Raw genomic sequence first — 11,190 nt, 5'->3', positions numbered from 1 at the left:
TATATATATGTATATACAGTGGTACTTTACTCGTATAGCAAATCAATTTTCCCCATTGAAATTAATTGAAATGCCATTAATCCGTTCCAGCCTCCCAAAAACCACCCCGTTTTTTTTTTGTTACGTGTTTTTAAATAAGATAAATGTATTTCTAAATAACAAATATTGTATAAAAACATAATAAAAGAGAATAAAAGAGAATGTAAAGAAATAAACTGGTCTTATAAAGTGTGTTTACCTTAGAAATCAGACGACTTGGACTAACAAAAAACGCTGGCGGGGGTGGAGGGTGGAGGAGATAGGCGGAGGAGGTTGGGGAAGTTCGTTCGTGCTTTTTCGGTCGCTTTCGTTTGTTGCTACACTTTATTGATGAACTTAATTGCAACAATTTTTTTCTCACTTCACTTAAGCTGAACTTAAAAAGAAATCGCCAATTCCATCGCACGCACACCCCGCTCGTGTTTTTCTCCGATTTCATGCTTTAATTCAAACGACATCATCCGCTTCTTCTTCTCAGCACTTGCGTTCTTAGGACCCATGGTTAGAATTATTTTTTTATAACTGCACAAAACGCACAAATCGCGAGCACAAAACACATGAAGAGAAGCTTCCACGGCCAGGTCACCACGCGAAGTGAACGAGGGAGACGCGGGATCGATACAAAAAAGTCGACGGAACGACGGCTCGTAACTCGGAAAACTCGTTTGTTAGTGCACTCGTAAATCAAGGTACGAGTATATATGTATGTATGTATATAAATATAAATATATGTGTATGTTTATATGTATGTATATATATGTATGTATGTATGTATGTATGTATGTATGTATGTATGTATGTATATATATATATATATATCCTGTGTGTGTGTGTGTGTGTGTGTGTGTGTGTGTATATTAATAGTTTTATCTTGTATTTATATTTAAAAGTTGTGCATTGACAGGTGTAAAAAAACAAAGGCAAGTATTTGCAGCCTGCACCGCAACACCAGCCGCACCCAGCGTGACACCGGAGCGTTCCGGTGTAACCGCAACACCAGCCGCACCCTGCGCGACACCGGAGCGTTCCGGTGTAACCGCAACACCAGCCGCACCCTGCGCGACACCGGAGCGTTCCGGTGTAACCGCAACACCAGCCGCACCCTGCGCGACACCGGAGCGTTCCGGTGTAACCGCAACACCAGCCGCACCCTGCGCGACACCGGAGCGTTCCGGTGTAACCGCAACACCAGCCGCACCCTGCGCGACACCGGAGCGTCCGTAGGTTTCTGTGCGCCGCTCAACGTTCGTAGCCTGTGACGTCACACGTCCGCCGCCGAAGCAGCCAATCGGCGTGCAGCTTGCTTCTGGACGCGTAGTTTGAATCTTGTGGCAGAAACCAGTCGGACGGCGCTGCCCAGGCTGACGGTTCGAGCGGAGCTTTTTCACTTTTAACTGTACTTTATAAAACGTCAAACGCCTGGACTTCAACGATGAGAAAAAGGTGAGGTGCACATGAATCCCGCCCTGCGATTCCTAATGGTTCTAATTCCTACTTCAAACTTTTAAACGAAGGAATGTGGAAGCCCTAGCAAGCTAACGCTAGCCCGTTTAGATGTTATCAAGGTTAGCTAGCGGCGTCTCATTTATGTGTCTGCATATAGTCTTTTATAAATGATCAGCGTGTTGTACATGTGAATAGTTTGATTAATTTTATTTGAAGTACTGTACAAAAAAACCCTGTATATTATTTTGTTTTAACCAATTGGTTTCCCACTCTACACGTCTCATTCTATAGATAAACAGTATATGCAAACTTGCGCAATTTCCTTGTTGTGTTAGTGTGACTTGGTTAAAACATAGGTTTATTTGAAAATTTTAGGTCAATTGTATATTGCCATTTTTTTATTATTACTTTGCTATTATCATTATTGCCTATTGTTTTGTTTTGTTGTGATCTATCGATATCTATCTATCTATCTTCCAGTGTAATACTGCAATGCTCTCTCACCAGTCTGTAGATAGATAGATAGATAGATAGATAGATAGATAGATATATCTATATAATATGGCCATACACATATATACTAAACCAGCTCATTACCAGCACTGTCATTGAATGTTATTGCTATACACTGCTGCTATATACTACTAGTACTATACACTAACTGCCACCTGCCTATATTGTGTTCTATATTATATTGGGATCACTTGTTAGAATAGTGCTACTCCCTGTTAACTTCTGTTTAGATGTGTGCATATATTTTATTTTTAATTGATTTAATTTGTTGTCTCTTTTTGAATTGAACCTTTTTGCTGCTGCAACCCCTGAATTTCCCCGCCAGGAATTTATAAAGTGTTATCTTATTTTAGTGAGGTCCTCGCAGCTGACTCTGTGGCCTGCTTGACCAAAGCGCTGTGCCATCTGAAGGACATCTGGGAGGAGATTGGGATCCCGGAGCACCAGAGGCTGCAGAGGACAGATGTGGTCAACAAGCACATTAAGGTGAGCCATTGTCTCCTGAATCTTACTGCTATTTACATGTATTCTCCATAAGACCCCACCCGTGTCTTTGGATTGAAAAGAAAAAGCGGTTTAATGAAATGTAAACAATTGTGTGTTGGTAATCGTATGGGTGACTACAGACTACGCGTCACGGCTATTGAATAAGCCTATCGAAACCAATTCATGCGAGTCCTGATAGAATTAAACACCTTAGAAGAAACATTCAAAAAAGATGAAAGGGGGAAAAACTCCCAGAGAAACAACCCGTGGCAAAGAAATGGAAGAAACCTTAGGAAAGGATCACAGAAGAAGGAATCCCACTTCCAGGACGGCCAGGCTGAAGTGGGTGCTGAGTAGGCAACATTATTCGCATTAAATCACAATTAGGTTATCTACCATATAATATTCTATGTTCAACCAGACAGTATTGGAGGCTATTGTCCTGGTGCATGGCACTGCTTGTGGTCAGCAGCGACACCAGTCCAGGGCGGTTAGAGATGCCAGCCAGTCACCACAGATGCGTCCTGCATCCATGTCCATAATACGGTGACATCCCCCCCATCTCCAAAAAAAGGAAATGGCCACGATTGAACTGACAGTTTGTTTATATAGTTTGATTAATCATTTCTCTATATGTACTACTTTAATTTGTTTCCCAATAGGGTCTACTTGAGATGATGATTTCTGAGGAGGAGTCTTTGAAGAAGAGTGTCAAGAACAGTATTGTAACATCTCGGAAACAACTGGAAGAGCTCTGCCTGGAACTTCAGTTGCCAATGTTTGAGGTTGGCACAACCAAGCTCAAAATATGCTAAATCCTATAACTTGCATCGAATAGTACTATTATGACAGCGCTGAATCAGTAATGTTCCTTAAAATAACAACTGACTGGTCTCCTGCCAACACTGCTTGGACTGTCTTCAGAACCACTGCATCCTGATTAGTGAGTTTCTTGTCAATCTGTGTGGTCAGGAGGAGGTCGGCATCTCTATGCTCCAGCTGGAGAAGGACATCCGCACACACCTTGAGGTCCTTCTGAAGGAAAAGACCCAGCGGATGCAGAAGCTTAAGTCGCTGATGGAGCAGGACCTCGAACTGTGTGACATTTTATGTTCCATACCCTATGGCATCAGTGCTGAGTCCATCCCTTCTCTGGAGCAGCTGGAAAACCTCCACCAGCACAATGTGAGCCAGACTGCTGAGAAGGTGGGAGAAATATATTTTTAAGTTTGTTATCTCTAGTGTTTCCTCAACATGTACTGTACAAGGCTATATTTGGTTGTGGTATGCCAAGACTATCAATAGATACAGAGTGGGTAAAAGAAAATAATAATGATTTATTTATATCCATTGTATTATACCATTGTGCAGAAAATTATTTTATGTTGTGTGAATGAACCACAGTGTTCTCTATGCTACATTACATTTAGTCATTGAGCAGACGCTTTTATCCAAAGCGACTTACAATTGTTCAAACACCGACGGACGCAGCCATCAGGAGCAATTAGGGGTTAAGTGTCTTGCTCAAGGACACTACAGCATGCTAGCAGGAGGAGCCTGGGATCAAACCAGCAACCTTTGGATTACTAGACGACCAGCTCTACCTCCTGAGCTACCATCCCCCTCTATGCTAATGACATTTCACGTAATTCTTATGTCAGTGAGAAGAAATGCCATACATAAGTCTGCATATATATGCATTTTTTGTCTTGTTTCAGGATCGCCGGCACGCAGAGTTTGTAGACCTCAAAAGGCAGGTAATTCTGTGCTTGGGTGATCTGGAGCAGGTTCCTGAGACCAGCTTTGAAAAGGATATTGTTTGCGAGGATGAGGAAGCGTTCTGCCTGTCCAGAGAAAACATAACATCACTCAAACTACTACTTTGTCAGGTACGGTGTGTTTGTGTTTGGTCTGTAAGACACGTTACTTCTATCATTAAAGTGGCGCAGAGGCGTATTGCCTGTTTAATTTTCTCTTTGTTGTTTCCGCCTTACCAAAAAGTGGCAGCGAGCAGGCGGCTTGAACCCAGAACCCTTTTAGACATACGCTTTTTTGAAATGTGAAAAGTCATCACAGTAACTTAAATAGCCTTCTGATCAGTATTATTTAGTTTGGAAAAATATGACAAATTAACGCTGCTCGTCTCCCTGTCTCCACCTGCACGCTCTGGTTTATAAATGGGTTATTAATTCCCGGTTTAGAACAACGTGCTGCGGTCTCTTCCGTACGACCACAGTCTTAAATTGCCTCATAATGTATAATCCTGGGTCCTCCTTGAAACGGTGCTAACCACGGTGCCTTTTTGTGCCTTGTCGCTGCTGCAGCTGCAGGAGCGCAAGGTGGAGAACGAGTCATTGTGCGAGGCTCTGCGAGAGCGGATCCAGGGGCTGTGGGACAGGCTGCAGGTTCCCCAGGAGGAGAGGGAGGCCTTCTCCCAACACATGGTCGCCTCAAAGAAGAGCAACCTGGAGGCAGTGAGTTAACAATGCCACTGTCCTTTTATGCAAACCTTTATTTGTATACATCCAGCCACTGTTTATGTTCGACCTGTTCCGTGCAGCTTTTGTTTTTTTAAGTTCAATTAATTGTTTTTATCATTTCAGCTACAAGCAGAAGCTCAGCGACTAGACGATCTCAAACTGCTCAACATTCGAAATGTTACGGAAGCGATTCGCTCTGAAATAGCATTGTTTTGGGAAAAGTGCTTCTTCAGCACTGAACAGCGGCAGGCATTTCTGCCATATTTTGGTGGTGAGTGTATCCGCCATTTATTTATTTATTATACATATATTTTGCGTCTTAAATTTGAAAGACTTTGTGAGATGCGATATCAATATTTTGGTTCCAGAGGATTTTACCGAGGAGCTCCTGGGGTTCCATGATGCCGAGATCCTGCGTTTGAAGCAGCATTTCGAAGAGCACAAGGAGCTTTTTGAAGGAGTGCACCACTGGGAGGAAAGCTGGACGCTTTTCCGGGATCTGGAGGTGAGTTTTTTTGTTTTTTGTTTTTGAGAGAGAGAATTGAACCTGTCGTAATTTGTTTCCCAGCTAATGTAGCACAAAAAAATAACATTTGAAAATACATGGCCACTGTGATAAACCAATTGCAATTCATGTACCACTGTTAATTACCACCGTCTGTGCTTGTTTGCTGTGTGCTGCTCCTTTGGTTATTAAGCGGCACGTGTTGTTTCAAATGGGCTGTGTCATAGAAAATCCAAACAGCGATACTGAATCTCCAATTTTGCATTCAGATGGGCACAGCTGGCACATTGAGATTAACTAGAGGACTTAACATTTAACATAAGTACAAACTTAGTTTAATGGAGGAAAAAAAACCTTACTGTTCCAATGACTTTTCAAGGAGACACTACTGTATGTCCATTAAAAGCATGAGGCATTCGACAGAAAGCCTAGAAATCTTAAAACAGTTTTGTGTTGGTATTACTGTCCTCTATTATTGTTTACTTATCTCTTTTCCAGAAAAAAGCAACAGATCCCGGAAGGTTCAACAACAGAGGGGGGCAACTCCTCAAAGAGGAGAAACATAGAACAGAGTTACAAAAAAGCCTTCCCAAGGTAAGCTGTGACGGTAGCGGCTATGCTCTTATGTTTCCAATTTTCATATTGTAAGCATAACATTAAAGCTTAGTATGGTCTTCATCAGGGAAAGTTGATCATGTGAAACCTCTGTTTGTACACCACTGTTAGATTAGCTTGTCTGTCATTGTCTTACAGTTATGTCATGGGTGGTATCCATCTCTTGCAACCGTTGTGGGTTTATTATTATTATTATTTTTTTCTCAGCTTGAGAAGAAACTGAAATCCCAGATAGATGTGTGGGAAAGTGAGCAGGGCCGGGAGTTCCTGGTGAATGGACGGAAGTTTCTTCAGTATGTGGAGGAGCAGTGGGAATTACACCGCATGGAGAAGGAAAAGGAGAAGCAAGACAGGGTAAGGGAAAAAAAAAAAAAATAGTTGAAAACTAATTTTTAGGATTCTTATCACTGAAATTAAAGCATACGTGCTCAAAGGATCTGGTTGTCTCAACAGCATCTGAAGAAAAGCAGGCAGACTGAAGAGGACATGCTGTATGGAACATTAACACCCAACAAACGCAGATTGCTTGGCACTCCGACCCCCAATAAAACGCGCAAGGTAACTGCAGTGCCGTTTTGCTGAATTGTCTCCTAAATGCTAAGCCTGCTCATGGGGCTGTGAATGCTTTGCAGCGGATGCTGCTGCTAAATGAGCCTCCGTCTCTATTAATCTCTTTCAGTTGAATGCTACTTCCAGCATCTCTAGTGTCAATTCTAACAGCACAATGCGCTCGGCCTATGGTGCAGCTCTCTGTTACTCACCCATGTCCCGCCCTCCTCTGTCAGCAAATAAGGTACGTCCCCCTTGGTAATCCTCTAATTGTTCCACATCATTTTCCCTCTAATGTCCTTGTTACCATTAAGGAAAACGTTTTACTTAATGAAGATAAAGTTTGTAAGAAGACTAATGACGTTAGAAGCCTGTCTTGTCTGGCTATAACAGCTTAGCCTCATAGTGTTTTTATTATTTCAAGCAGTGAAAGACGTACTAATTCACTCTTTAAGTTTGGATAAGCTCTTTTTGAAAGAAAAACAAGATTTGGTACCGCTCTTGAGAAATCTCGTTGGCTTGGTCCCACTCTAATCTCACCCTCTGGTTCATCTCTCTCCCGGTGTGCACCACTTAGGCTCCCGCTGCATGGACGCCGGGGCGCGGTAAGCCCCCGCGCGGTGCTCTGCAGGGCTGCAACAAGGAGAACATGAGCCAGGTGAAGGGAGCAACCGTGAGCGGTGCGTTGATGACCCCGGCTAGTCCGCAGCTTAACTACAGTATAAGCTCTGTTGCCAGCACATATTCACAGTTTGTGGTAATGCTCATTTTGCTTTCTATCTCCTCCTCCACCCCTCCCTGCAAATACATTTTATTTATTCTATTTTATTTTATTATTTTTTTACCGTATTTTCCGGACTATAGAGCGCAGATTCTTTCCGAACAGTGCCTTTTAACACGGCAGAAACTTTGCTGATTAAAACGGAACAGAACCAAGAGAAAAAAAACGGCATTTATTTACCTTCATTTCTCCTGTGTTTGAAACCACAAGTCACTTTAATCATCTTCGCTGAAACCCATGAAGTCGTCTTCTTCGTGTCGGAGTTGAACAGCCTCAGAAGCGCTTCGTCACATCTGTCTCCATCAGTCTCGCTCCGTGTCACTGTCATCCTCCGGTGAAGTTGACTCTGAAGGTGCGCCGCTCTCTTCGCGTAGCAGTCCAGCCTTTCGGAACCCGTTGGTGATGGTGGATTTTTTCACAGCACTCCACGCTGTTAGGGTCCACTGACAGACATCAGAAAAAGATGCTTTTTGCATGCGGCCAGTTTTTGTGAATGACTTCTCACCACTTGTCATCCAAGCCTCCCACTCAACCCGGAGTGCAGCTTTAAATGCCCGATTCACACTGATGTCGATGGCCTCAACTTTAAACTTGCATCATACGAACTTCTTCGTGTGGGTTCCATGATGAAGGGGCGAGGATTTGAAAATAATTACCAGTTGGTAATTTATCGTCCGCGTTCTATCTGCTAAAGAAAAAGTAGCGTATTCTTCTTTGCATTGATTTTTCGTCTATCTTATTTTTGATTCTAATTCCGGTTAGAGCGCTCCTAGTGGTGGAAGAAAAATCCACAGAATAGCCGCACCTTTGTATAAGCGGCATGGTTCAAACCCTAGGAAAAAAGTAGCGGCTTATAGTCCGGAAAATACGGTAATTACTTTATTTATATATATATAATATATATATATATATATATAATAGATCTTTGTTAATTTTGGTTTAATAAGCACCTGATATATTTCACACTTATCTTTACTTATCTGTGAAACAGATACAATTTTAAAATTCACGATCCTGTTGCCTTTGTGCTTAAGACCAAACAATGACAATAAATGGGTCCACAGATGTGTATATGTTTGGCATTATAACATAATGACTTCATAACATAATAATATATTATGGTATTGCCCTCAGCATCAGACATTTGTACACACAATAGTGACAATTGCACTTTCAACCAAACTGTAAAACCACAACACATTGTTCGAAATGTACTCAAGTAAAAGTTTAAGTGCAAGAATCGTTAAAGGTGAAAACATAGTCAAGCACCGTAACGATTGCAGTCGTTGTATTAGTCGATGTACAAAGTTCTAATGATATCAATTTATGTTTTTTAAGGACTTGATCAACACTGAATCTGGTCGGTCAAGGTGTGTTTGTATTTCTAACCACCTGTGTGACACTAAAGCTCTTATAAACTATATTGCATGTCAGTGATGAGTTAAAAGCTTCTGTTTCTCATGTCAGATCAAGGATATTATTCTGTGTCTAGACTTTGACTTTGCTTTTCTCTCTTTTTTTTTTCTTTTTTACTACTGATTAACACTAACAGACCCCAACCATCTATGACTGCTGTAGCACGGCCTCGCTCAATGCATTACTCGTGAGAAACTTACCACTCTGCTGCTGCAACTTTGGATAAACACAGTCCAGTGCAGCAAAGTCTGAAGCCGTAAAAAAAATGTTTTTTTTGTAATTGTACTGTAATATCACATTTGAAAAACAAAAGTATTAAGGACGCAACTTCCTGTTTCTAGTCTCTTACATGAGCACCAATGTTGCTAAACTAGCTTATTTGCAGAAGTGCAAAAGAGTCAACAGAAATCTCATAAAATGCACTGTTTGCAGTCATTAAATTCCGGTATAACCTATTAACAGACAGACTATATTTCAAGCTGTTTCCGAAAATTTTGATTAAAGTAGTTTTTTTTATGATGTACTGTTTTTAAGCACAGAGAATCTGGAGAAGGGCGATACGTGTGACTAGTAAAGCCTTTTGTGAGGCTGTGCTATGAACATTTCTAAATGAATGAACCTGCATTTTAATACGGCCTGGGTTCAAATATGGCAAACCTGTTCTTTTTAAAGGTTTTATATTTGTTTTTGTTTTTTTGTTTTTTTTGTTTGTTTTTTTTGTTAAGAAGAACTCCTCCTGATACTGTTTTTTCCTCTCTTCTCCCGCTACAGCGAGACCTGTCCAAGGCCTCTAACACCAAGCAAAAGCCAGACATCATAAACTCGACAACAAGCGACATTTGACCCCTCAAAATGGAGGCTGATGTATTGCACTGACTGAACAGTCAGTCAAGTTGGAAACGCTACCTTTTTACTGGTATCTGCTATAACATGTAAATATGAAAGCAATAATGTATTTAAGTGCTGACAACTATGATCAGCAGTCATCAAGGGTCTCTGCATATTGGTTCTAAATCCCACAGGAAGGAACGTCTTGTTCCTATTTCTTATTGGAATATATTTTTTTAACTAACACTCTTTTGTTGTGGGTATCTCTATATTTCCATAAAATTCTACCAACTTTAATGAATAGCAAGTTGGTAGATACAGAAGTCACTTCTATACAAAGTAGTCTTCACCATGTACAGCACAGATTTGAAGGATGGAAAGAGTGGCTAGAAAATCAACTTTCCTATGCAATTGAGGGTCACAGGCCCAATCTCTTGCGTTTTGCACTTTCTTTATTTTTTTCTATGTATTTCTTAGTTCTATGTACATTGACACTATTTTTCATCCACATTCTCTTATAGTATTGATTTTTTATATATGTATTAGAGTTTGATGTCCACACCAACTATTTGGCACCTCGGTGCCACTGTTAACAAGCTACTGTTAAAACTATCAGGCAGGTTTATACTGTTTTTGTAAAAATAGATTTTTGTATGTATTGGTGCTGAACAACAATTAGAAATCCAAGTATGAATTAACTGGCCGCAATTTAATAAGATATATAATTTGACAGAGAGTGTACAATAATTAAAACACATTCAGCTTTACCCTGGCAGTGTTTTATTTGTAAAATTTCAAATGCCACAGGATCTTTTTTATTTAATTTAACTGCCAGTGGGTGTCTTTTTTTTTTTTTGCAGGAAAAAGCGACATTTTCAGTTTACCATCACTACTAACTAGAAAAGCAACAATTGTTCAGTTGAATTGAATCAGATAAGTTTTCATTTGCCATGCAGAATAATTGCACAGTTGCCACATTTGCTGGCAGGTGCTGCACATCTTATGTTTTTGTTTTTTTTGTTTTTGTTTTTGTTTTTGTTTTTTACACAAATGATTAATAATTTACTTATGATTGTACTCAGCTTTCAGCTTTTTATGGTATTTTATCCCTCGTCCAAGTAGAATGATGGATTTAAATGGATGTTTGTAAAATTTGAAATTTTTATTGATTCGGTGATGGTAAAAGGCCATTTATCTTTTGGAACAGTTAGATGCATCTGTATTTCATACTGCATGAGGTGAATAAGGAAGTTCCTTGGAATGTGTGGAATGCTTGCAGTGAAAAGCAGTTTGTGAGAATAAACAGGGTGTCTACAGGTCCTAAAAGTCTTAAAGGAGCCGAGTCAACATTTCTGATGTTAAAGCGGGTTTCTTACCCGCTACACTCACCGGTTCTAGGTGAACCCAACTAACATTATACTTACCTTCACAGTCACCTGTATAAAGAAATCAAGGAAATCCTTGTTTGTCTGAAGTTCTGTGGAAAAACAGTACTGGTTAGATTTATTCCAGTTCCTAATCACTTACCTTGC

At 40.5% G+C, this 11,190-nt stretch overlaps 1 protein-coding gene across 5 annotated transcripts; it reads left to right on the top strand.

Moving 5' to 3' along the window:
- The first annotated feature begins 1,407 nt into the window (after positions 1 to 1,407).
- prc1b (protein regulator of cytokinesis 1b) lies at positions 1,408 to 10,988 on the top strand. Of its 5 annotated transcripts, none has more exons than XM_079998249.1 (15): positions 1,408 to 1,482; positions 2,352 to 2,484; positions 3,147 to 3,269; positions 3,457 to 3,690; positions 4,203 to 4,373; positions 4,809 to 4,958; positions 5,088 to 5,235; positions 5,333 to 5,469; positions 5,968 to 6,063; positions 6,292 to 6,438; positions 6,538 to 6,642; positions 6,764 to 6,877; positions 7,211 to 7,390; positions 8,753 to 8,784; positions 9,602 to 10,988. In XM_079998249.1, exons 1-15 carry the CDS (start codon positions 1,472 to 1,474, stop codon positions 9,648 to 9,650), a joined length of 1,830 nt encoding a protein of 609 aa, XP_079854375.1. In that variant the 5' UTR covers positions 1,408 to 1,471; the 3' UTR covers positions 9,651 to 10,988. The 5 variants fall into 5 exon arrangements, with proteins under 5 accessions (XP_079854375.1, XP_079854379.1, XP_079854377.1 ...); XM_079998253.1 differs by having other exon boundaries at positions 7,211 to 7,313; positions 9,602 to 9,682; XM_079998251.1 differs by lacking the exon at positions 6,764 to 6,877.
- The last annotated feature ends 202 nt before the right edge of the window (positions 10,989 to 11,190 follow it).

Source organism: Zeus faber, assembly GCF_960531495.2.
Source record: "Zeus faber genome assembly, chromosome: 3".
Lineage (NCBI taxonomy): Eukaryota > Metazoa > Chordata > Actinopteri > Zeiformes > Zeidae > Zeus > Zeus faber.
This window is presented reverse-complemented; position numbering and strand designations above follow the sequence as displayed.

Bases quoted from the DNA above. Each gene is read 5' to 3' on its own strand.
- prc1b (XM_079998249.1), top strand. The intron at 6,878-7,210 runs GTACGTCCCCCT...TGCACCACTTAG, and splicing joins CTCCTCTGTCAGCAAATAAG to GCTCCCGCTGCATGGACGCC. The intron at 8,785-9,601 runs GTGTGTTTGTAT...CTCCCGCTACAG, and splicing joins ACTGAATCTGGTCGGTCAAG to CGAGACCTGTCCAAGGCCTC.